The sequence below is a fragment of the Sparus aurata genome, chromosome 5 (genome assembly GCF_900880675.1).
Source record: "Sparus aurata chromosome 5, fSpaAur1.1, whole genome shotgun sequence".
Classification (NCBI taxonomy): domain Eukaryota; kingdom Metazoa; phylum Chordata; class Actinopteri; order Spariformes; family Sparidae; genus Sparus; species Sparus aurata.
Genome location: NC_044191.1, coordinates 28,937,442 through 28,963,929, shown reverse-complemented (window position 1 = coordinate 28,963,929; position 26,488 = coordinate 28,937,442). Strand labels below are relative to the sequence as shown.

The 26,488-nt window shown below is 44.3% G+C and overlaps 1 protein-coding gene across 3 annotated transcripts in view; it reads left to right on the top strand.

Moving 5' to 3' along the window:
* grid2 (glutamate receptor, ionotropic, delta 2) overlaps positions 1–26,488 on the top strand; it is a 494,495-nt gene that overhangs the window by 256,544 nt on the left and 211,463 nt on the right. For all 3 annotated transcript variants that reach the window (XM_030416162.1, XM_030416164.1, XM_030416165.1), the window contains exon 3: positions 24,960–25,247. In XM_030416162.1, the coding sequence (XP_030272022.1) occupies positions 24,960–25,247 (288 nt within the window). The remainder of the gene's footprint in view (positions 1–24,959; positions 25,248–26,488) is intronic.

Sequence of the window (26,488 nt, the reverse complement as noted above, 5' to 3'; positions counted from 1 at the left end):
GAGAGATTTTTAGGGAGGGGAACAGACAGGTTGAGGGGAGTGGGAGGAGAGGGAAACAGACGATGGTTGCACCATGAGATAGAGATGAGGGGGATGAAATGGTGGAGGGACAAGTGAGTGGAAGTAGCAGAGAAGGAAAGATGGAGGTGGAATAGAAAAACAGAGGGAGAGACAGAGGTCGGAGGTAGACGGTCGGGGGGGTCACGGGTGGGTCAATTCCCTTCAGTGTGTGTTTTCTAGAAAGCGCTTTGGCACATAATCATAATATCTGCCAGAACACACACACACACACACACACACAAACACACACAGCACACTCTCCACATTTATAATTTCAAATATGTCAGAAGTAATTTGGTTTGATCTCTCGAATGAAAAGCGCTCGAGGCAAAGACAAAAGGGTGAAACTATCCAACTTAACTTTATGAATATTATGCATGCCATGTTACCAGGCTGTTTTTTTTTTCCAAGCTACAACAACATTTTGAAATAACATAGTGCTGTTTGAAATATATGACATTACATGATCGAGGCATTACGTTGGTATGCATCCCTAAGGCCTGTGTTTCATTATTGAAAACTTCTGAAAGGTCAAAATCAACAGTTCATGCATTTAGAATTTTTTTTCTCCGTTAGAAGTAAACAACCACAAAGAGTTGACGCAGGATAAAGGGTGCTGCAGCCCCACCTGAAACGAGGCTTTATATAAACTAGCAATTGATAAATCAGGCGTGATACAGACAGGCAGGAGAGAGGGAGCAGTGTGTCCGCAAGATGTGAAAACTTGATCGTGAAGCCTAACGTTGCTCCACAGTTCTGTAGTTTATCAATCAAGTGTATGAACTATGCAGCACAACGGAACCTCTGGTAGCACTGACAAACAGACAGATATGGAGTGCCTTATTATACAAAGAAGAATATCAAGTTTCTCCTAACTCAATAACTCACAAAATGAAGTGATTTTCTGAGGGATTCTGGGGAATTTCTCTCCCTCTTCAGCTCTTTGCTATTGTCGACTGTGGTGAATGTGGCTGCTTTGACCTGTAGTATGTTGGCATTCACGTTTTCCGTCAGCTGTGCTGCAAAACGATGTCAAGCTGTTGTAAACTGTGCTAATTATTATACATGAGTTATCCCCGCCATTCAATTGCATAGAACAAAGATTGACATTTACAATTACTACATTATGTACTGCAGACTTCGTATTACAATCTTTCCTCATAAATAGATACATTAAAGTATATCTTGTGTGATGGTGCTGGCTAGTAATTCGTTATGCCAAAATAAAGAATGCTGAAGTCTTATCTACTTATCTAAACAAATACCATGTAGACTACCTCATAGTCAGTGTCTTTGGAGGATATACTGTGTATGCTGTATAGAATTAACAAAGACTATGAGAAATGGTTGCCAACAGTGATTTCCAAGGAAATGACCACTGTTCAAATAGAGACCTTCTGTGAATGAATGTCGCTGCTCGAATGTAAACCAGGGAATTAGAAAACATGAGATCATTCCAATTTACCCCAAGACATAAATTTGAAAAATATAAATTATACAAATGATCCGATTGACATGCCAAGTAATGCACTGGCAAAATTGTGCAGGCCTGATATGTATGTATTGTACGTTCAGATTGAATATTGGGATTCAAATGCTGTCGTTCGTTGCCACATAGTCCGTTTGGCTCGTAGTCAAACTGATGATGCGGATTAGGTCCTCTGCCAATCTTTGATGTTTAAAAATCAAGCTCTGTTTTTGCCCTCAGGACAGAGACATAGAGATGGTAATTTGTTGCGACACAGCAACAGATTGGAGTTGCATACAAGCGGTGATCATTCAGTTATGAATAGAGTAAACTTGGCCGGTGGTATGCGCTTGACTTTGGTTTATATATGGTGGTATATAATGTGTATCTATATGTTGGCATATGTTTGTAAAAAAGCCCGGAATGTGTCTTTTTTCTGTCCTGTATTTAAACATTGTGTTGACTTAAGTTACAGTGACATGTGTGCGATCTGTTTCCCGAAGATATTGCCGTGACAAATATGGATGTTGCCGTCGTTGTGCACCAGCCAACCCTCCACCCCACATATGACACACAGACACACACAGTTGTAGACACACACACACACACACACACCGGAACACAGTCGTGTGCGTGCATACGTGTGTGAGAGAGCAGGGTGAATTTGCATCAGCTAGATTAACAGGCCATCTTAGGTGAAGCAACAATAGACAAACAGAAGCTCAGACAGACTTTTCCCCCAAAATCCCCCTTTTTCCCAGCATACAGCTGGATGAATTATTCTGTTTGTAATCCATTCTTGCATGAATCTGTTTTATTTGTAATTCCGTCCCCTCTCAGCGGCAACCTCGGTTGGAACACTCCTGAATATTTTCGAGGGGTTTTTAATTTGGTACATTAGCACAAGATGTTTCTCTTTTGTTACTGACTTCTTAGCTCATTTTTGAAAAAGCTCAGACCGTGGTGTGTTTTCCCTCTCCGCTTCTGATCGCCAAGTTCTGGTTAATCATGTTAGAACGTCTGGCAACTGGCAAATCTTCCCTGCAGTGTGCCCTTCGATGAGTCTGTGCATGTGAAAGGCAGAAACAAACGAGGCGACGTCCGTTGATGCTCATTGATAGTGAGTGACGGACAGAGGGAAAATTAAACGGCGTGTGAAAAACTGTTCAAGTTAGTCAATTGAGTTTCTAATTAAGTCATTAGGTAGCATTATTTATTAATAGATGACTATGTTTAAAGGTTATCACTTTTGATTAAACGTTCTGTCTCCGTGACAATCCAATAATGTTTGCGTCAACACATACCACCGCACACCAAGCCTTTATGCTTGTTCCTCCATTGGTGAGGAAATCATTGGTGCAGCTTCCCGTTACCTGTCGAGGTGCCAGACATGTGTCTTTGATTATGTTTTGTAAATAAAATGTAATCAAACTCCGGCGATGTGCCTTTACAATTCTTTTTTTTTAGAAAGTTTCTGCTTCAAAGCAAAGCTGTGGGTTTGAAAGCGCCTCCTCTCTGAACGATTCATCTTGATTATTCCCGATTCTTGCTCTTAATTGGACTGTCATAATTGTTTTCTGTCTCTCGGCATTGTGAGGCTGCTATCACGTCTCACTCGGCGTCGCTCTACCTTGTCACAGTGCTGTTGTTCAGTCTCTAACTCGCCCACCTACACTCCTCCATTGTTTCTTCATGTCACCTCTCTCTCTCGCACACTTGTCATCTCTTCCCTTCGCGGAACTCCAGCTTCATGGCCTCGCACGAAGCCGAAGGGGTGTGTGTGTACATGTTTGTGTGTTTGCACCTGTGTTTTTGTGTGAGTGTGGGTGTGTGTATGTGATGTAGCTGAGGATGTAGTAATCAAGCGCATCGATCTAGCGATATGCAACACATCCAGTAGCGTTGTGAGGCGATTAACACTGATGGAAGAAGCAACGGCGGAGACTTGACTCGCAATTTATCGCCGTTCAACACCGAGTGCAAACACACACACTCACACACACTTGAGAATGTGCAACCGTACGACTGTGACAAACACACCGCATGCTCGGTGTTCGTGCCGCCAATGGACCAGATCCCATCAGTCACTGAGAAACCTTTTAAAACTTTCAGTACCTGTACTGAAACGGCCCGCATGGTGAATTCAGCGATTTCTGCACCTCCACTGGCTGTACCAGCATCGATACAACAACAATATAATCATTCAATACTCTCCGCTACATTCATTCATTCCGATTGTTTCTCCAGATTCTGCGTGCTCAGCACTTTCTCGTGGAACTGAACACTTTTCTGCAGATGTTTCACAGTGAAACGGGTGACTCCCCCCTGAACCACCGGCTCGGCTTTAATTAGACGAGGAGGAGAGCGAGGAAGTGTTGAGTTTTCCTTTGCAGACCACAAACAGCATTATTAGCAAATTGACAAGGCGAAAGACCAAACCTTTAGTTAAAACGGTGACGACTGAAAACAAGCACTTGTCACAAATCAAATTTCTCTCAATGGAAGTCAATAGATAAAACCAATACACGTCTCCACCATTGTTGAAGAACTTGTGTATGACTTGGTTCGTCAGCAGGATTCTACAAAAACTACTGAACAGATTTTCACAAAACATCACAAGCATTTTTCAACATGTCCACTGTTTTCTCCATTAATACCACATGGACCTTGATGAAAACAAAGAAAATCAGGTGTGATCGGCTGGCTGGTATCTATGAGTGAGTACTTGTGATGTTGATCCCAGACTGGTGAGATTAAGTCAGGGTTAGGCTGGTTGGTTCAACTTTGATATTGGATTAGGCCTGACTTAACTGAAGGGGACTGTTGGGCCTTGGCAGAGATCATTCTAGTTCTTTGTTTACTTTTTACAAGATTAAATATTATATTCCATGGCTTGTACCTACACTGCATTCTATCCAGCTTTATTTTCAATTTAATTGATAGGAAGGAAATATTAGTTTGCTGTGCCCTTTCTGTTTCTGAAGTCTAAACGGTCAAGAGGGATGAAGTATTACCAACCACAACGTTACACAGTGTGGGCGAGTGATTGGTTTGTTAATTGTTTTGTGTTAGTAGCACAGTCACAACAAATTCTAATAAGAATAATCAACTCCTCTCTCATAATTTCCCGTCGATTATCTTTTTTGTTTCTTTTTCCAAACAGTTATTTACCCCAACATTTCATGGAAAGCCACGAGAAAAAGTTTTACTGTACGTAGAGCTGTATAAACAGTCAAGTCCGACTGAACGCCGTGTTTGGTTCTGCTGGAGGGATGTTCCACAAAGACAACGTTTCCAATCAAAGTTTGAGCCTCAAAGTCAATTAGTTTCCGTCAGGGGGTCACGCAAACAACCACTCAACAATGTGCCGCTCATTAAAGCAATCAGTGTTTTGGTAAACACATCCAATTCAAATTAATTTTTAGGAAATGAAGCACCAAAAAAAGACATTTGTTATCCTCTGTCAATACACAGTATGGTGGATGTAGGCTTTTTTTTTCTTCTGTTTTCTTTTTTAATGAGTCTGCTATCCGTATGGAATGCAATTACAGTGTTTGTCACTAATTGCCGTGTGTGTTTGTGTGTGTGTGTTTGTTTGTTTCTGTGTCGGTGTGTGAGCCCCCATGTGTGTTTTTCTAGCTGTCTGACTCTCAGCGGTGCTTCGTCTCTTGTCCCATTGTCACCTAGCCGTGTGTGTCCCTCAGCAGCACAGCACTAAAAGCTGTTATTGTTGTCATTGTGCTGAAGCCCTTTGCATCCGCTATTGTTGTTCCCAGTTGCTATTAACCAAAGAACAAGTATCAGTCAGCTGAAAACCTGCACCTGTGGAAACACCGGTGTTACTGACGGAAGGAATGCAGTTCAATAGAGTTAATAACTTAAACTATAATTCCGTATCCATATTCATTATTGACATATAGCGCAACGATTTAGCCAGTTAACCTTTTTGTCCCCGGTAAGTGCTATCGACTGCTTGCCTTTTTTCCTTTTTTGAGACGTGTTCCTGAAGTGTTGTTGTTACTTAATGAGATTCCACCCTCCAGTTTTGTTTTTCCAAGGAAAATGATCAGGTGTAAATGGGATGTCTTCGACAGTTGTTCTTATCAGGCCAGCGTGGTCGAAATCCTGAGACTTTTCCTAGAGAGTTTCTGGATAACAGCGCCATGCATACCTCCTTGTGTATAGGTGAACGGGTTTAATGTCGTTGTTGCATCTACAGAAAAGGAAAAAGTACAGAAACAATCTAATGCACATTCATACTCACACATGCAGTTCATGTAAAGAGATGTCAGAGTGACGGTCACCAGCCGACGTCTGAATGTGTCCACTCAGACCAAATCTTTATAGACAAGCCTTTTAAAAAAGAGAAATATAATGCTTTTTCATTGTGCTCCTTTTGTATAGGTTGTTGTACTGTCAAAGTTGACACCAACTGAAGCTCTTCTCTCCCACGGAAAACACTGCCCCTGAAACGCCTCGTCAGTGGTCGCCTTTAATTCGGTGACTTTGTGACATCACGCTATGTCACCATGTGACACATGCATAATTTATGCCTAGCGATGGGTTTTTACACAGAAGAATTGATTTAGCAGAGCTGCTCTGCCTGGTCAGGCATGTGTGAGCTGACCAATCAAAGCAGACTGTGTAATCAGGAGGGGGGCGGGGCTCAAAGAGAGTTTCAGACAGAGGGTGAAAACATTGCTGCAGAACTGGACAGTATGTGAAACATATATTTTTTGGAGCATTAAAGCATGTTCTAGTGTAACCCAAAATAAAATAATGAACCTGAAAAAGAGAATAATACATCTTCTTTAACATAAGTCAGTCCTGCAATATCTGAGAACAACCAGAGAGATCTTTACTAAAGTGATGTCAAGTACACACCAAAGATGGCGACCGTGCACACTGTAACCCAATTTATCACTCACATGAGCGCTGACAACCGCGCAGAGCTGACTGTATGAATGCAGACATTGCTGCCGGCACTGTATAAAAAAGTAATAAAAAGTATCTAATCAGTTATGATTTATCAGTTTCTCTGCTTCTCCTCTCCATGTATTTTCTCCATGTGTCTCTCTCTCTCCCACACAAACACTCTGACGAGTTCGCCTCACTGTGGACACGCACACACCAACGCACACACACGCAAACCCCACAGAGGACAGCCGCTATCACACGCATTCATAAACACAGGTACATTTGTGAACACTCCTGCATAATCCGCTAATCGTCTGGCACGCTTTTGAAACAGACACCCACCACATACAGCTGCCTTTTGTTTGAACAGGAACAGGAAATATTTGACAAAAGATATACAATGACTTTTAGAAACAAGGTTCTGCCCGGTGGCACAAACACGTCAGCCGACCGCGTTTATATAAGGACGTTTCTGCCAGAATTATCTCGAACCATTAAAAATGACATCTATTGTGCACAAACCCACACTGAAATAATCGCGTCCCTGCCAATTTCCTGCAACGACAATGTGCCTTACACTGTCACACGGGCACAGAGACACATGGGCACAGAGACACACAGACAGAATACTGAAAAGCGCTCATTTGACTCTCAAACTCAGGGTCAGTTTTCATTCCGAGAGTGAATGACATGTGCCACTGAACAGTTCATTACTCAGTGCTCCTCCAGCCGACAGACAGAGAGGGAGAAGAAAGAGTGGGAAGAAAACAGACCGGGCTGAAGGCCTTGACAGGCTCAATGTGCGCCAGCATTTCAACCAGCCGGCAGCTATCACACAGTGATCATGGCAGATTTACATTGCGCTCATTAAAGCCACTGCCAGCAGCAGCTTTAATGAAAAAGGGTATTTATCACACACAACTACAGTGGAGGACGACCCCAAAAAAATGCAAAGCATGTCTGTTTGTTAATCTCTACGTGCTCGTGCAACTACGGATCAACAGAGTGACGGCGTCGGGGCTTTACCGAAAACATTGCTGCAGACTCTGCTGTCGCTTTCCAGCTAAAAACGCATCAGTCCCTCGCTCCGCTCTTCTCTCCAGGTCTTCACAGGGGGGCTGCCATCTGTCATATGGCACGCAGTCACACATCATGCACACAGTGTATACAGTATATGAACAGAGAAACAAACAAACGAAAGAAAAAAAAAAAGAAAAAGACAGATCCGGGAACAAACGTGCGGTGGCACGAACATTCACACCGCACAAAACGCGCAAACGCGCCCACGCGCACTCACTTCTTCTTCCCTCCTGAGCTCGTTCATTCTCGTTACAGCAACATAAAAGTTATCACGCGGGCTGTCAGGGGAGAGAGAGAGGGGAACGGGGAGGGCGAGAGACATCGAGAAAGCGATTGCTGCGGTGCAACTCTTGTATATTTTTCTCAATTTAGTTTTCTGGGACATCGGGTGTGTGTACAGTGAGTGTGTGTGTGTGTTTACAGTTCGTATTACTCTAGATATCCAGTTGAACTGCAGTTTAGAAAAACACAGTGTGGCTCTGAAGGAGACCTGTATCTGTTGGCTGAAGGTCCTCTCAGAGGGCTCGCACATGTACGCATACGATCATGCAAACTCACTCACACAAACACGCGTGTGTCTCTCGGCTTCCTGCTGAGCGACGTACGCGTGGCAGTGGTCCATTTCTGCCGATGATTCGCCTGCGGAGTGGCCAGGAGGATCGCCGCGCTGAGAGGAGTGTAGGCGATTCAGTTCAATTCAATATGCATTTCTGGCACGAGTGTCATATCAACAGTCTTGCAAGACTGTCCAAATGCAATTGGAATGCATGGGAGAAAACACAAATCTCCCTCTCTCTTTCTCCCGCTTCGGTATCTGTCATTACTCAGATGCCGCTGCTCTTTAATCTCTTGATTCTCTCTCCGCTGTCTCTTTTCTCTCGTCTCTGTTGTCCTCTCCCCTTTCCCTGTCTCTTCGTATCTCCATTTGTGCGCATCTCTCCCTCTGCCTTAACCTTATGTGTGTCAGGCTGTATTAATCGCCCCCATTTTTTTCTTTAAATTTCCCTCACACAAACTTTTCCCTGTCAGTTTTTTTTTCTTTCCTCCCCCTCCCCGTCGCTCCCTCCGTCCGTCGGACTCTTCTGCAAAATCAAAGGTGAATGTAGCCTTTAGCAAGGCACTAGCACTTCAAAGCCCTTTCATTTCCCCTCTCTCTTTTCATCATGGGCAGGTTGAGTGGTGTTATAACCCCAAATAACCTTTTCACCAGATGGCCCTCGTGTCCCCGTCTGATCTCTCATAGATGGCTTTTATCTCAAGTGCCGCTGAGATCACACTGTACATACAGCTTGAGTATACAGTATGTGGCCCCGAGTGGATGAGTGGAGGTTTGGAGAGAGAAGCTTCAAGATCAGAGCAATATCCCATGTATTTATGAACATGGTTTGATTAGAAAAGTCCTTTGAAAGCCTAAAAATCATCATTAATTATCATTTTTTTTAAACATTCATATCAATATAAAGCTGATTTTACAGACAAGTGTATCTTTAAACGTGGTTTGATTTGACCAGCCCTTGTTGTTGTTGTTGTAAGTAGGTCCACAAGCTCAACTCTCTACAATTTACAGTGCTCTTCCATACGTTTAAATTAGGCACAAATCAATACATCAGTATGATAGTAATGAAATGCAATGTAAGTAGCAGTGTCAACACTATCCAATTAAAACTGCGGCCCTTCAAAAAGAGATTCAGATTTGAGATTCACTTACTTATCAATTAGCGGCTGACGCATCGCCACATTCCATTTCTGTGAAGGCAGCGCCAAATGAATTGTGCTTTACATAATCTCCTCCATCCGGTTCACTCGCCGCGCTCGCTGGCTGGTAATGATGTCACTTTCACTTTGCTGCGAGTGCACTGCCCACACACTTATGTTCGGTTGTTCATTTGGATGGTGCTGGCAGACCGGGCTCCGCAGTTGCAACAAGTACACATGCACTCCCACATGTGCTCTCCCACACGAACGCAGAGCGGGCACACTAGCATATTTACACACATATATAAAAGCTGCAAAATGCCCCTTTGGGAATCTGTTTCTCGGCGATTCTGCCAGGAGTTTTGGAATGGTGAGGTGTGATATTCCTAGTCACACATTACACAGACTGGAGACTACCTTTCTCCTTAAAAATGAGGGCATGAGGATGTTTTTTTTTTTTGTTTGTTTTTTTGTGATTGAACTTTTCATTTCACGGTTGAGTTAGGACTTGTTACAGAAGTGTTAGAAATCGCCCGTATCCCCTTTAATGGAAGGACCACTTCACAGCTTTTAATGGACAACTTTTATTGTGAGTTCTATTGTCTAACACCCACGTTGCTAAACTCACTCACAACTAAAGGATAACACTAAAGCATGTAGCTGTTGCACTCATTACTTCCGCCAAGAAGGTTATGCTTTCAGCCGTTGGTTTGTCAGCAGGACGACACAAAAACTACTAGACACATTTCCGTAAAGGGCAAACTTATTTCCAGGAACACAATGTTTGCACTTATTTTACTGAAATGTATAATTCAGGATTTTATAGTGTTAACAGTTTTCATTCTCCATCTTAAACCCAAGACTTGTCACCGAGCCTCACAGACATTGCAGATCTGCCAAACTGGCCTTTCATCTGTCACAATGGGGGATACGAGGTTTGACAAACCTTTTTGCTGAGACTCCTCTGCATCTGTAAAAATAGCTGCATCTCGGGATTGTCCATTGGCAAGTGGTTAGCTCTTAGTACAGGTGTTAATGCACCCAAGATGCATTAGGACACAAAGAGATCTGAACCTGCAGACCTCATTTGGAGGTTTTCTGGGCCCCATTTGGACACATTTGTTGCATTTTTGGGAAACAGCTGCCCGGCAAGCGCCAAATGTGCCAGTAAATCTCCAGAGGCACTCCGCCACGCTGGAGGGAAAATGTTTGTACTGAAATAGTCACGTCGTGAAAAAACTCTCAGATTCTGCCATGTGTTGGTGATATTGGTGAGCGTCTTCAGTTTTCGTCAGCGTTTGACTGAGACACGGTTCATTAGCATAAAGAGCGTGGAAGTGGGATCCGATCACAGATGGTCATTCTAGAAGCATGTGTGCATTCTAATGCTAGCTAACATACTTCAACTTGTGATTGGATCAACCAGGACAGATGTTGATGCCGGGAGTAGACTGGTTCAGATATGTTGTCAAGATAACGAAGCAGCAGCAAGACAATTAAAATGGCTTTTTTTGCTTCTTTTAGCTGGAGATCAAGTCGAGAGAAGAGACTGAACACACGTTCCCCTTCTTTCCCCTGGTCTCATACACACACACACACACACAAACATACAAATTCACCGGACCCCTGCCAGTACAGCTCGATCAAAGAGACCGTACACACCACATACTGGACTTTTTTTTTTTTTTTTTTTTTTTGCCTGAGGACAGAATCTGTATAACAGCTAATTTAACAAATATCATGTTGTGTTAGCCTGCATTTTTTATTTGCACGGTGTAATCAACTAGGAAGTGTCAAAGTCTGTGTGTTATGAGTAGTATAACAATTCACGTGGGTGATGTTCCAACTGTGCTTTCTGAATAATACATTTAATATTTATCTGTTTTTTTGCCCCTTGCCTAAAGTATTTCGCACAATTTAATCTTAATTTATCCAAACAAGCTTCAGAGAGCTTCTGTATCGAGCAGTAAACCCATTTCCTTTTTGTCTTGCTCTTGTACCACTAAGCCTTGTGGTTTTATAGCATTTCCCGATGAAGACTTGTCATCCGGCCTCGCCGAAGAAAATTAATGTAGCCGGACTGAATTTATTCCGCATTCAGCCACAAAACGACAAGAGATCAACAGGAGCGGCGTCTCTGGCCCACCTCTGACTGCCTCGGAGCGCCGTGCCAGGGATGTCTCTCGGCCAAGGCCTCTACCTGTCGGCCCTGAAGTGAAGGCATTCTGTTGGGCTCTCGTCCACTTGGCAAACTGCTGCATCCATAGTCGCCTGCGAGGGACACGTCCTTCACAGCTTAGCCCTACAAGTCAGCTGAATTATTCCCTGCTCTGCAATGACGTGTCAACAAGTGGGCAAGACACCCATCTGTTGGTCGCTCTCGCAGTTTGCCGTTCTTTGATCGCTAAATCGAATGCTTCACACCGCCGTCACCCGCCGCGTTGGGGTTTATCACACTATTTGAAATGTTTTATCAATTTGCTTGTTTATTTTCTTCATCGCTCCTCATTAATGCTTTATTTATTCAGATATTAGTAGGCATTAATCCAGAAACAACATGCTCACTTATCGGCAACAAGCTGTTCCCGTGTGTTCCTTGGATCAGGTAACAGAGGTCGGCAGGATTTCAGTTCCTGGTTATGAGAATTAATAATTTAGTTTATTTATCTTCCTTCACACACAGGTGGTGTCCCAAACTTTAATAAGCGCAAACACTACATAGTAGTACAAGAAGCCGCAGTGGTAAATACATTATTTACCATCAAAGATACATTCCTTTAGGCACTTATTCCACATAATTACACTCACTAACTTGAACTTCTTCTCTCCGGATTCGACTAAATCTCGCTTAGTAAACTGCTCATTTGAAATATTAACATCTTTCTTTTTTTTCCAGTAAGTTTCTTGAAGCGAATTTTATTAAACATAACGCAGAGAAAAAGTTCGTGTTGATATTGAAATAGATGGGGAAAAAAACAAAAACAGAAAACTTTGCTGATGCTGGAGGTGAAAACAACAGACTTACACGCTACTATTTCACCATCTGTTAAGATAGATTTTTACAAAGCAACAGCTGTCGTGTCATGTTGTGTAGTATCATTTCGTGCCATTAAAGATAAAACAAAAAGCCAAGGAAATGCATCATCAGGGCTGGTCAGAGGTTAATGCAGCTCACACGTGGAAAGGCTATATATCGTGCGTACATTTACATTAACACTTATCCATTTAACTGATACAGTCATAGAGTCTCTCAGTAAATGCAACCATATATTTACAATAAATACATAGGGCAGGAAAGGTCAAGTTATTCTGCATTATATGTAGCTACAGAGCAACTGTGTAGGAATGAAATTCTGGGAAAAGACACAGAATAGCTCAGGAGAATTTCTTATCAGACAACAATTAGACTGAGCACAAGAACGGGATTATCATTAATTGGACACGGGCGATGCAAGATACTCTTGAAGACAGTTTTCACCTTGTTGTGGAAGGTGCTGACTGGCTGCTATTTTGAGTTGTCAAGGTCATTGCTTCATTTGAGAGCCAGGGGAGAGAACAGTTGAGCCCATGTTGAGTGCTGACCTTCCCAGCACAAAGAAAGGAGAGCAAAAGGGGTCTGTAGTGGCAGGACACAAGACACTGGCTGGCAGGTTTTGCTGGATGGTTGCCGGGAGAGAAGGGACTGGAGATCCCCTCACGGTCTCGTGTGCCAGCACCAGGATTTGGAATTTGATACAAGCAGCCACGGGCAGCTGGATGCACACATTAGCTCTGTGTGCGCATGTTTGCATGTGTGTGTCTGCGTGTGCAAAGCCAGCCCGCTCGCATCCCCGGGGCGTCAAATACGGACGTTTTGTCACATCCCTCAGCATCTCGTACAGATGCTCAGGGTACCTTTCAACATCTGCATGAGAGGCACCAGCTGTAAACGAACTCCAAAACCCATCCGGCAAAATGAGACAATCAGAGCATCTGCTCCACCCAAAGTAGCACACAGAGAGCGACAGAGTCCCACATGAGGTAGAAGGCGGGGTTGAGTGGTGTGTCACACACAGGACCTTCACCCAGGAGAACGGGGTTTGCACCAATTTAAAACCAAGTCAGGAAGCCTTTGCACGTCGAACACAGGCGCTAAATGCTTGGGTTGTCTCGTGTGTCTGTACGAGACGCCGAGGAGCACGCTATGAGACTCACTGATCCAGCTCACCTCGTCGCTTATGGATGCCAGAGTGCTCGATTCCTTCTTCTTTCGATCAAATAGCTTAAACGAACCCGCTTCAACAACACGCACCGAGGGTCAAAAGTATGTACCTATATTCTCAAGCTTGAATATCGACGTACATGAGTTCATTAGCCTCAAACAAAGTCGCAAATAAACTCATTAGGGAAAGGTGCGGTGTGTGTTCAAAGTAACCGTCACAGGAGACTTGAAGGTGTGTTTCTTTGGGTAAACCAATTAAAAACTGCTGTGTGAGGTGAAACAAAACTTCAGTCAGCTGGTGGCTCAAATTCCAATATAGGCGTGAAATGTACAGCGGATTGTTTATTCTAATGAAGAGGAATTCAGCCGCGATCTCTTCCTCTTCCATCTCAACGGCAAAAAAAAGAAAAAAAGAAAGAAAAAAAAAGAAAAAGTCTTAAATTATTCAATCAATTAATTTTGGTTAATCACTCTAACCTCCCATTACATGCATGTCAACCACTCTCTATTGTTTCTCACTCTGTTCCCACCTCTGTCAGCGAGGGAGCAGGCACTTTCTTTCTCACTGAAGTAACTCTGATAGAGTCATGTATAATTACGGAGATCCCCACAGTCTCTCCATAATTCATCCATCTCTCGTTCCCCTCCCTCCTTTCATCGCCTTCACCCTCTCGCTGTCCTGGCCGCCGATTTGCATTTATCTGCATCCGTCTCTATGGCTTTAATCCTTCCCTCATTTTTCAGAGCTCTTCACTGCAACGCTTCGATTAAAAAGAAAAAGAAAAAGAAAAAGAATCACTCCGTCTCTGTTTCCAGCCTTCATTTCCATGTGCCTTCTGAAACACACACCCCTAACTTCCTCTATAACATGACCCCTGTATTGTTTTTACTCATCTCGTATTCTTCACAGCGTCTCATCCATCCGATCCAATCGCTGAATCGTGAAAGTATGCAGCCTCAGCTTGATAAGCTTGTTTTATCGCACACCGTACTACTGTCGAAGTGTCCTTGAGCAAGATACTGAACCCCAAAGTTGCTCCTGATGTGCAGTTGGCACCTTATGGAGGCAGCCACTGCCATCAGTAAGGGTCCTGCGATGAGCTGGCAACTCTTTCAGGATGTACCCTGGCCTACGCCCATAGAGTAAAACTGGATTTGGCCCCAGTAACCCGCAACCCCTTAGGGGGGAAAAAAAAAGCGACAACATCCCGCGACCCTCACGGATAAGCGGAAAGAAAACGGAACGGAGCGTACTACTGTGTTGGGCGCAGAAAAGTCGCACGATAGCAGTGGGGGGGAGGGGATATCTGTCGTACGAACACTTCTTGATATTACGTTTAATATGTGACGCTAATCTGTTGTACGGCAGCATCAGCGGTTCACCAAATTATGTGTGTGGGATACCTCGCAGACACACATCCGTCTGCTTTAAAACCAGCGAATGTTGTTTTCCCTGAGTCATACAGTACCCCAGCGGGCCAGTCAGTTAAATAAACACACAGGAACGTAGAAAATCACCTCACTGCCGTGTATTATCGCCTAGAAATACTAGTCAATATCTCACTCTCTGACTATGGCATGTTTGCACATCATGGAGAATATTGAACAGCAGAAGCACATGCATCTCACACGCGTGCACACACACACACACACACACACACACCCACACATGTGTGCGGCTGACTACCGAAACACCAAGTGGGAAGATATGACATCTGCCGTGTTCGCAGGCAGAGAAAACAGAGACACACCGAGCCATTAGCAGCAAACAACAACCAATCCATTTCCTAAATATGATTAAAGCCCTCACAAATGGGTCATTAACCATGCTGACGAAATGAATATTATAAAAAAAGATAGAGAGAGGATGAAAAAGACTGAGAGAAAGACCCAACTGTGGTTAGGAAACAGTTGTTTTTTTTTATACATAGACGCAGAAAAACCTGCTGTGTCCGTGTGTCTGGGTTTGTAATAGTTCACATTAGGATCTATCACAAGGTCAGGAATTCCAGTAAAGCCGAAGAAAAAGAAAAAAAGAAATTGAAGGGCAAGTGTCAAGAAGTGAGGGAGGAGAGAAAAGAATGGCGCGGACCTGCCCCGGCGAAGTAATAGCAGTGAAAGCCCCGAGGCTGTAAACCAAAGAGCCAAGGATTTTCCCAGGGGACACGTTCATCTCCTTGACTTTACAGCGGATAGAGGCTCGGACGCAGAGATATATATATATACACAGAGTCGGGTCCCTTTTGAATGGACCGGGGGTGGATGGAGAGAGGAACGGCCAAAGGAAACAAGAAATCAGAGAGTGGATAAACTGTTGCGCAGTGAGCCAGAGACGGAGGGTCCTTTCACACCAGGCCTTGTCGGAGTGCAAGCCATTTTGGTTCCCCGCTGATAAAAATCTTGATAATCCTGTGCAGGGGCTTTTCAAACTTTTTCTGCCGCAACTACTGTCGGAAGCTGAAAGCAGTTCAAACCTCCCACTCCGCGTGTTTTTTTTTTGTCAATCATCGACAACGACTGGAGGTCAGTACGATGGGATCGGCAAAAACTCAACACAAATGGTAGCCTGTTAATTCAGCTTAGTTTCACCTCATAATGTCACGCCCCGCTGTTGCTCCATGCAAACCAGTCTGAAAACCTGCAATTTGTTGTGACGAGGGGGACGGCAGGTACGAGACTGACGGAGGAGAACACACGGGAGAAAGCTGCTGACAGCCCGGATAACGCGGACGTCGGATGTGTGCAGGCATGTTATCAGCAGGCCCTGCGTTACTGAGGGAGCGATGTCGGCAGGAGAGAAGGTGTAATGAAAACTACGCGAAGAATGAAGGAGTTTATCTCCGTTTTGTAGAGCACAGGAGGAGGCGGGTCTGCATTCACACGTTCCACTTTGTCTTCTTTTCTTCTGCAGATCTTTGAAAAAAAATCACACCACACTTCGTTGAGAAAGACAAATGCGCTGTAAAAAAAAAAAAAAACGCACCCCCTTTTCTGAAAATATTCAAGCATTGAAAAAGTCCTTAAATGTGGAACAGACACTTTGGGGATGGTGAAAAGAACATAGGTGAAGCGGAAGAGATAAGAAGAGCAGATCAAATGGAAAAGACGAGTGTGTTAATGTGCACGTCTGCGTTTGTTTGAGTTGCATATAAAGAGGTACTTGCCGAACAAACCTTGTCTCGAGCACTTTTGATAAAATACTCGTACGGTGCTGGCTTCCCTCGCAGTCCATTAGAGAAATTAAAATCTTCTTACGTCTAAGATCTTCTTGTCTTTTTACCTTTTCACGGCTCGGAATTGTATAAGATGTATTGTGGAGTAGTGCTTAACCGACTAGATGGGATAAATGAATGCAAAGGATGGAGGCAGGAGGCTCGGATGGGCAGGTGATGAGGTTTCGGCACTGGAGGTAAAAATGCATACGGTGCAGTTTAATTGGATTTAATAAACAATTGAGCTGACGGATGGATGAATAGACGGATGGAGGGGAGGAGAAAAATGAATTGGCCCGTGCACACGCACCAATCTCAGATAATGGAGTGAAGGAGTAGGTTAAGTCTTGATGGGTGGCAATAGGTGAAGGAAGCGGGGGAGGGAGGAGAGCAGGGCTGTGGAGGAGGATTTACCCACCGGTGGCTGAAAACCAGGGAAATTACGCTCTTGACTCGCGTTAGACGGAGGAAGAGGAGGAACACAAAAGAGGACGTGGTAGAGAGACGAGTCGTGTGAAAAAGGGGGTTATTTGAGAAAAAGAAGGGAAGAAAGGAAGCCAAGTAGGAATGGAGGCGGAGCGGAAAGAGGGAAAAAAAGAGAGAGAGAGAAAAAAAAAGGGGGCATTCATCTGGCGAGTGTGATAACGGGCGAGCGCCGTAACTGGGTAAATGGAGTGGTAAAGGGCACTGAATTGAGGGGCAGTTGGAGGGAATGGAGAGAAGAGGCACAGATAGAGTTACAGAACAAAAAATGTAGGCTGGATGAAAGAGTGGATGTATACTTCTCCTGGGCACAAAGAGCTAGCTAGGAATAGATGATGTTAAATGTGACAAGATGAAGGGACCAAAGGGGGGGGGCATTAAATGTTAATGGGAACAGGGTAGGAGGTGGGGAGGCACACTGGGGGCAGGAATAAGAACAGATTGTGTTGTGCGCGAAAATCATCAGTCTGGTATTTTCAGCATCAGAAAGAGCCAGAAGTCGGGGGGGGGGGGGGGGGGACTTGAAGTGATACATTTCAGGAGAAACAAAGTCGAAAAAAGGGCATGTTATCTTTTGCTCATTCTACCTCCCTGACCACATTAATTCAAGCGCTAATTCCCTCGAGGAGTGTGTATCAGCGAGCCAGCGACCCACACAGACACACACACACACACACATACACACACACACACCGAGGCATATATGTAGCAGAGTGTGTTCTCAGCCTGCCAGCAGTGTGAGTAAGCGTCTCTCTCTCTCTTTCTCTCTGCCACTCACTGCTTGGCGTGAACGGCACAATGCATGGCAGCAGTTTGGAGCTGCGGAACAATACATGAAACAATACGCAGACACAAGTAGGTCACCCAATCACACACACACACACACTTACGCACACATATATATGCACACTCAGTTGTAGAAACGCGGGTACACTCTTGGCTGAGGCAGCGCTGTGGGCGCTGGCTTGGATTTCCTCTCGCTTTGTCAGGGAATTCTGATGAAATCAAACGCTTGATTGTGATTAGATACTCGTCTTGCAGCCAGCAGATACTCCACGGCTTTTCATTCATCTTATTGCTTTACATAATGAAATACCTCCCTCGTGTTGAAAATGTATTGAGCTGTCCTTGCCCTTGTCGGCTAAGCAATCTGTAGAACTGAATCAATAGATGCGTGACTGATAATGATATGAAAGAGGACGACCGTCTTTTGCGATACAGGCCTTTTGCTATTGAATGACAGTGCAGTACAGTACAGACGATGAGGCTTTATATATTTGTCAACCTTTTTTTGTGTACCATCTCTACTTAATAGCTTTCCCGTATTACCCGTATTTTGCAGTTCATTGTAGACTTTGTTGCAAATAAACACGCGGGACGACTTTTTGGTAATATTGCATTAATGTCTCAATTGATTTCAGATATTTAATTTACAGGGAAAGGACAAAGCAACACACATTTCTAATCTGTGTATTTAACCTATAGAATGTCTCCATTTCAATAAAATGTAATGTAATCTAATTGCATATAACATGACGAGCCTAAAAATAGTTTCAGTACAGAGCTCTGGTGACCCAAACCTGCTTGTCACATGGTCTTTTTGGTATCTATGCTCCAGTATTTACAGTACTTCATGCCCTTCATAGCTGCTACACTTTCTTCCCGTCTAGTCAACTCATTTTCTTTTCAGTGGTTTTTGCGATTTCCCTCTTCCTTTAGCTTAAAATACTCCCAAACAGGTAACAGAATAAGGCAGGCAGAAGCTGTAGCTGCTGTTGATATGAGACCGCTCTTCATGGCACAAAGTGTTACTATGTGACTCTACCTAGTCATGATTTGTACATTTTTAAAACGGAGGTACGGTCGAATAATTGTAACCCTCTGGGTGATATTTTCTGCAGCACGGTTGCTTCTGAACGCTAAAAAAAATATTGAAGAGATACTACAGACGGCAGCGCCTACCCTGTGAACCTCTCACTCTTCTGCGACTACACTGTGCTGCTTCGTTCTCTGATCATTGACTCTTTGACTCAAGATTATATAGAATTGAGTATTTACTGCATAGTGTATAAAGCAACCTTTCCCAAACTTACAAATGACTTGGCCGTGTTGAAATGTTACTCCTGTTAGAATTCTGTTTCCTCCTGTGCCAGCTACTGACCTCAGTCCCAACTGTGTTGCACATGTTAAGGCCAGTATACGGCACAAATATCAATGACAAACATCAGATAAAAGGAGGTCAGATAAATGGAGAATAACCCATAATTGAACTGCATTATTTTATCAGTTCTGATAACTTTTGAATTAGTATATTCAATCATAACTATTGTATGGCAATTTCAAACTTAGTTGCATCGTTGAACAATTATCGTCTTCTTCTCTATTGTAACTGACCCCTCACGGCCCACCTGGTAGTACCTTCACTGGCACGAGGGTGTCACGACATACACTTACGAAATCACTGGTGTAGAAAATATTATAGATCCGACAAAAAATAGATTGAAGGCGGAACCGAGAAATGAAAGCAGTCACAAATCCATCTGCTACTTCAGCACCATGGACAGTTCCATGAATTTACCATGATGTAACATGACCATGGTCGGTCGGGGGGGGGGGGGGGGGGGGGGGGCATAGATTCTAACTTGCACAAACATCAGTCAGAAGGAGGATCGATAGGTCGGGTAGACCAGACTGACACATTCAGCTGAGCAGCTCCTCTGCCCCTGAACTTGTTCTGTTATAGAGGACTGGGAGAGAGGATGGCAGGTTAACAACAGGGGAGGCGTCCCCTCTCGCCCCTCCGCTCAAATCTCAAAGTTAAGTTTTCTGCATATCTGTGTCAACTTGTTCTCGATTTAAATGTATTTTTAAATTCTGGATACAGGATTCACTCATTTTGGATAATATTGGCTGAGCGATTGTTGGAGGGATACATGGATAATGTCTTTTACTCTATTTAAAACTGTATTACCGCTGTTGTCTCTCTAAGAAATGTTCTACAGCCACAGGCATGGACGCCGTTTTTATTGGCTTTCCTCAGCTATTGATCTAGTTGGTTCCTACCTCTCTCTCTCTATCCACTCCTTTCAATTCTCAGTCACTGGGCCACAGAAACTAAAGGGCTGGGTATCAGTGTGATAAAGTATGTGTATGTATGTATGTATGTGTGTGTGTGTGTGTGTGTGCGTGTGTGTGTGTGTGTGAAGAGAGCTACTTGGGCGAGACGCAGATAGAGAGGGGAATCGGTCACACCTGGGCGCGGGTGAAGTGCTTGCACTCCATTTCTTCTGACAGACCAACAAGCTGGAGAGAGCGAGCGCTCAATAACATGCTCCGTTGCAGGACAACACGTGTACGGCGCACACCGACTTACACAACACGCGTGGCAAAAATGTCGGCACGGAAACCAGACGAGGGCGAGGAAGCGGATCGATGTGCTTCGAAGTCGTGAAAAAAATCCCGAGGAGTAAATGATTTATCTCGTTTTGCAAAGTTGTTGAGTTCCCAATCGAGGGTTTGGTGTCTCACAATAGATGGATGAGTAAATAAAGACAGGGCAGTTAAATTTGACAAAGTGGATGACCCGTGTGGCCGACGGTCCGAAGTCCTCCGATGTGAACATGTCTGTTTGTGTGACTGACATGTACATCCCTCACATAAACACCTCTACAGGGTTTTAACCGCTTTAGCGAGATTGATCCCGGGAATGATTTACCATGAGTCAGTGTGCAGCTCGTGTTCAGGAGGGGCTCGGATGTGTGAGCGTGCTTGTGTGGGTTGGCGGCGGCCGTGGCGGCGCTGGTGGTGCAAGAGTGTGGTTTAGTAGGTGGTGATGGTTCAGGATGAGAGCTGAAAAAAACTCCAAATGGTTCTGATTCTCGTGTGTGCTCGCACTCCTACGCGCCTCTCTTTACGTAGCTCCAATTCTGTTTTTTGCGCTCCGAGTGCAGTCATTGTTCACAGCGGTTATTCTTTAAAGTGTTGGCATGGTATAAGGAAAAAAATTCCATCTGTGCTGCTTAACATTGCACTCAGGCCGCATTTTTTGTTTTTCTTCCCTCCGGGATTATTTATGTGCTTTTAAACTTTCCACAATGCGAGAAAAGTGTGTTTTCTCCTCGCCGCTGTCAAAACTCCGAAGATATGTTTTGCATGCTGCGTCAGCACCTCTAACCCCTTTGACTGTTGCTTTCCTCAGTGATCTAACATTGGGCCCGGGTTAACGCAACGGGCCCTTTAAGTCATTAGCAAACAGCATTAATGAGCCGAGTGCTCAGAAGCCCCCTGCAGACTTAAGAGTGTGTGATGTGGAGGGGATGAGGGCACTAATTCTCCAAAGTGCCCTCATAAGTAGAGGATTAGCAAAGCCTTCCATTAGCTGAAGCCTTGATGATGCTAAGCTAATACGCTATACTGTAGCCAGACAAGAGCAAGGGCAGCTAAATCGTTAGCACGACTGCTATAATAGGGACGGTGGAGTCCGGATAATGTAGCTTATAATACATAACTGGCTTATCCAGCCTCGGAAATTTTTCAGGGAAATGCGCACTCACACACGCCGGCAGGAGATTGCATTCACACTTAATGTATGCACAAACAAATACACAGGTGGACCTTCCCACACACACACACTCCCACACACACACACAGGCATATGCTCGAGCACTAAGATGATAGTAGATAGAAGACGGATGACTGGCTTTAGGAATAATGGCCATGACTAAGCAGTATGCAGAGACTTAGTGGAGTTTAATCATATATTGTTACACTGTAATTAATTCCTCAAAGTGTGGACTTGCACAATGGGCAGTGAGATTGAAACTGCTATAACTTCCACTCATTAATCATCCACATCAATGCATGAGGGGGGGAAACGGTCGCCTGAAATAACCCCGTAGCTATTGCTGGAAAAGGAACAATCTTTTGCCAGTTAATTGCTGAATGGCTTTTGTGTTAACATGTTTATAGCTGCTACCTCCAAAATTAGATTTATGTAAGTAGACTGCTTAAGACTTAAGTGACAACTAAAACCAATTTACCTTAAAAAAAAAAGGAAAAAAAACTACGCCCCAGCTCCATTTGTCTGTAATCCTTTTTTTTTTTTTTTTTTTCTTTTCGTTTAAAATGCAGACTTCTCAAGACAGTTAAAGTGTCACATGAGTTCAGCCTTTTACGGTTACAACTGAAAAAGCGGTGTAGCCAAATTAAATCAGTCGCGCTTAAACTATGTAATTAACCGACAGAAGCGATGAGGCAGAAGCCACGCTGCGCGCCATTAAAGTGCAGACAAACACAGACGTTCTTGGATTCGTCAGAAACTCGTCCATGCAAACAGCTTTGAAAGAAACCCAGTTGACACAGGAGACGCTGTCATATTGTATTGCTCTCGTGTTCTTGTTCTGTCTTCCTCTCTCACGCGCGCGCACACACACACACACACACACACACACAAACGCATGCATGCATGCGCACATACGGAGGGTTTTTATTCTGCTTTTCTCAGCACCAAGAATCTGTCTCCTCAAGCTTTTCTTCTTTCTTCTCCCCTTTCTTGTTCTCTGGCTTTATTTTTGCAGTGTCGACAGATTAGCCCGCGTGGCGTTATGCAGGCTGACTGTGTGTTTTAGATTGTGCTTCCTTGCCATTGTACTTTGCCATCGCGCCACTTGTGTGTGTGTGTGTGTTCGTGTTGACTGCACTGTCTGTAAACTTTTGTTTTCCTATTACTTTTTTTGTTTGTTTTACTCGGTGACAGGATTTTACTCAGCTAGAAGTGAAGTAAACACGGTCTGATGCTTAGCACAGAGCAAAGGACTCAGCGAGGGAGCCGAGGTGAGGGGATGAAATGGAGATGAGAATGAGTGAGGGATGGAAAAAAGGGACCGAGGGCATGAGGGCAAAGTATGGGTGGCCTCGTGGTTAGGAAAGTTTAATGGAAGAGCAGACTGAGGGAGGAGGGGAAGTGTGCGAAAATAAATGAATAAAAACAAAGTCATAACGAAGTGATTAATCAAAAAGATGGCTGGAGTGAGGGAAGGGAAAGAGGATAAGGTGGCTGTTTGTGTCGCCACGAGGGTAAACAAGAGACGAGGGAGGAAAGCGGCTGGTGAGTAAAGATGGTGGGTGGAATGGAAAAAAAAGGTGCTGAAGACGGGATGTTGAAAAAGGCGGTGGGAGCGGGAGGCAGACGACTCCAAATCGAGGACAGTGTGCAACGTGCAGCGGTGCTGTAAGGCAACGGGGGGGGGGGAAAAATGAAAATCACTGCAAGACTGCAGCTTTGAAATGATTGGGTCTGAAAGGTAAGCACTCAGAGGGGCTGTTTTGGACGAGAGGGGAGATAACGGGGGAGTGAGTTGAGAGGGCGGGAGGTAGAGGTGTTTTTTGACAGCACTAGAGGTCTAGTGAGGATGAAACGGTGGGGGGAAGGTAGTAGGAAAAGGAGAGGTGAAAGAGGCACAGATAGTGTCTCGGAGCTGAGGAGCGTTTAGGAAGTCGAGCACAGAGAACCGGGGGATTGTGAATAGTCCGTCTGGCGAGAAGGGCGTCTTTTACAACCCGGTTTTACAAACAGCTCTGAATACACTTTTTATGGACGCACACTTTAATAGTTGTCTGTACCACAGCGCTTTATATTGCACTATTGTTCGTAAGGTCAATGAGTTAATGTGGACATTAAAGCGACTCCTCAGGCTGCAGACCTGACTTGGTTTCGGCTCAGCGCTCCGGACAGAGGATGGGATAAAGTGGCAGAGAAAAAAAATGCACCGCACCAGATGTTGTGGTGATGCAATCATCCCTGTAGCATACCATGGGTCTCACTCACTGCATGTATTAGGTTATTTTTGCAGACACCTGAATTTTTAAAGTACCGTGACCTTTGTTATACACCTATATTATCTCTGCTCGGTCTACGAATAACACAACTTAACTTTCAAACTGGCTGCATATAACAAATTTCAATTTTGTGTGCAAGTGATACGCTAAGCCTTCCCATTTACTTCTGTGAATCTATAGTCAGATGACGTCTGTTGTCATGGTAACAAAATAAACAGTTGCAGCTAGGTTTAGGAAAAGATTGCATTATGTGAACGCATCTGTCAAGTTACAGACAAAAAGTCCTGTTCGTCCACCCTGCTTGGACTTGCTTGTGCCTTATGCTACTTCTGCTATGATGTATGGCATTTGGCCCAGGCACTCATGGGAAATATTGACGCATCAACTGCCAAAAAAAAGCGACTTTGTTGTAGTTTCAAAGTCTCATGTTATGTGTATGTCGACTTAAGCGAGCGCGCTGCTCCTTTGTATATACACGACTCCATCCACTGATGTATCGACTCATAGCACTCTATGCGGCAGCTCCGAAAGAAGGAGTGAAGTCGATTCTTGTGCCATAGCGGGCTTTTGTCTGTCTACAGTATGTTCCTGCTCTGCTGCCATATGTTTGACTACCTCTGTATCCAGCTTCCTCCTTCTCTGTTTTCATGTCCTCGGTGTAAAGTTACCACAGAGCAGGTTGTCTGCGAGCGTAACAGCTTTTGTCCTCAAAATAACAATGCAGTGCATGTGAAAAACAAACGGGAACAGCTTGCGAAGAATTTCCCCGTCTTTGAGCCGGCGCTGTAGTGTGGCGACTCGTAGAATAAGAATTTTTTGCCTTCCTGCATTCTAACCACACATAATTACGACGATCAAAACTACGACTTTGCACTGCACACGGATGTAACACACAGAGATATTTTTCACCAGCAGTGACTCTTGGCGTAAAACGAGTAGAATGATAACTCCCATTTTTCGCTTTGAAAAATAACAAATCTCCTCTTTTTGTTTTTCCTCCCCGCAGCCTGTGAGCTGATGAACCGTGGTATCCTGGCTCTGGTCAGTTCAATCGGCTGCATGTCAGCGGGCAGTCTTCAGACTCTGGCCGACGCCATGCACATCCCCCACCTCTTCATCCAGCGCTCCACAGCGGGAACACCCCGCTCCGCCTGCCCACAAACCGGTCGCCTGCCCGGAACAGATGACTACACCCTAATGGTCCGCCCACCCGTCTATCTCAACGAGGTCATCATGCAAGTGGTGTCCGAGTACAGCTGGCAGAAGTTCATCCTCTTCTATGATTCTGATTTTGGTAAGGAAAAAAAAAAAAATGAACCACGCAATCATTCACACCAGTGTTCATTAAGATAACCTCACATTGATAATGAGGAGATATCTATCATTGGCACGGGTCAAATGAGACACAGTAGGTCCATAATACTGGCTTTGTATGAATTTAGTTTTTCGTAATGTAAGCTTGAATGGCCTCTCAGCGTGGAAGGGCATTAGAGAATTAATGGCTGTATGGTTAAGCTAGAAACTTTGCTCGCCCTCTCTGGCAGTCTGTCAAATAACCAGACAGCAGTCAGACACGGACGTATGTACGCCAGCGCAGAAAAAGATGCACACAGGTATTTTTATGCATCTTTATTCAAGAGACACATCAGACTGTGTGGGTGTGTGCATGCGCTCTCATTTCACCCCACGCCTCTGTCTGCGTGTCTCCTCGCCCTCTCTGTTTACAGTCCATTAACTCTAACATTAGACTAGCGGCGTCCTATGTCCCTTTTCATAAAGTGCCACTCTGTTTTTTTTTTTCAGTGTCTTAGTTAACTTCTACAGGAATATGTTCTTCTGCTGTTTTCTGTGCAGGTGTATTCATTCAACGCGTTGGACGTGATGTGTCCTTTCCGACCCCAAACGTTCCAGTTACTTACTAGAGTAACTTACTAGAGCCTATGGCATGCTGTCAAGAACCTGTATGGGTTTAATTGGCACGACGAGGCCTCGTGATCCCATCTGGTACTTTAATGTGTAAATAAAAGTGATGTGAGTCATACAGGAGGACGCACCGCTCCTAATGGGCTCAAACTTAAAGGCATGTTGCGTTTTGGATGGCGCCCCAGTGTCTGATGTTGGAGCACTTAGTTTGCTCGCTAATGGAAAACACCAGGAGTGACATCACCGGACGGAAGTTTACCACCTAAAAAAGTTTTTGAACCACGGAGCTGCGCGGTCGTTTCCTGCCTAAGGTGATTCAGTGTTGACTGAATCCTTATAGCTATAATGGGGGCTCCATTTCGCTCATTGCGGTCAATTAACACAATTAATGTGTTGTATGCATTGATCTCCGATGAGACCTCTGCAGTGGAATTGTCTTGCAATGCCTTCCGCAGCCTCGAAGTAAATCTTGTAAGGCATTAAAGCCTTTTATCAGCGTATTGAATATGTCATGAAAGTATGTCCTAACCAGTGAGCTCTACCAAGCAGTGTGTATTGGACGGATATCGAGTCGTGGCTAATGCGGCCCCCCTTTTGGAAATGCTAGTCTCA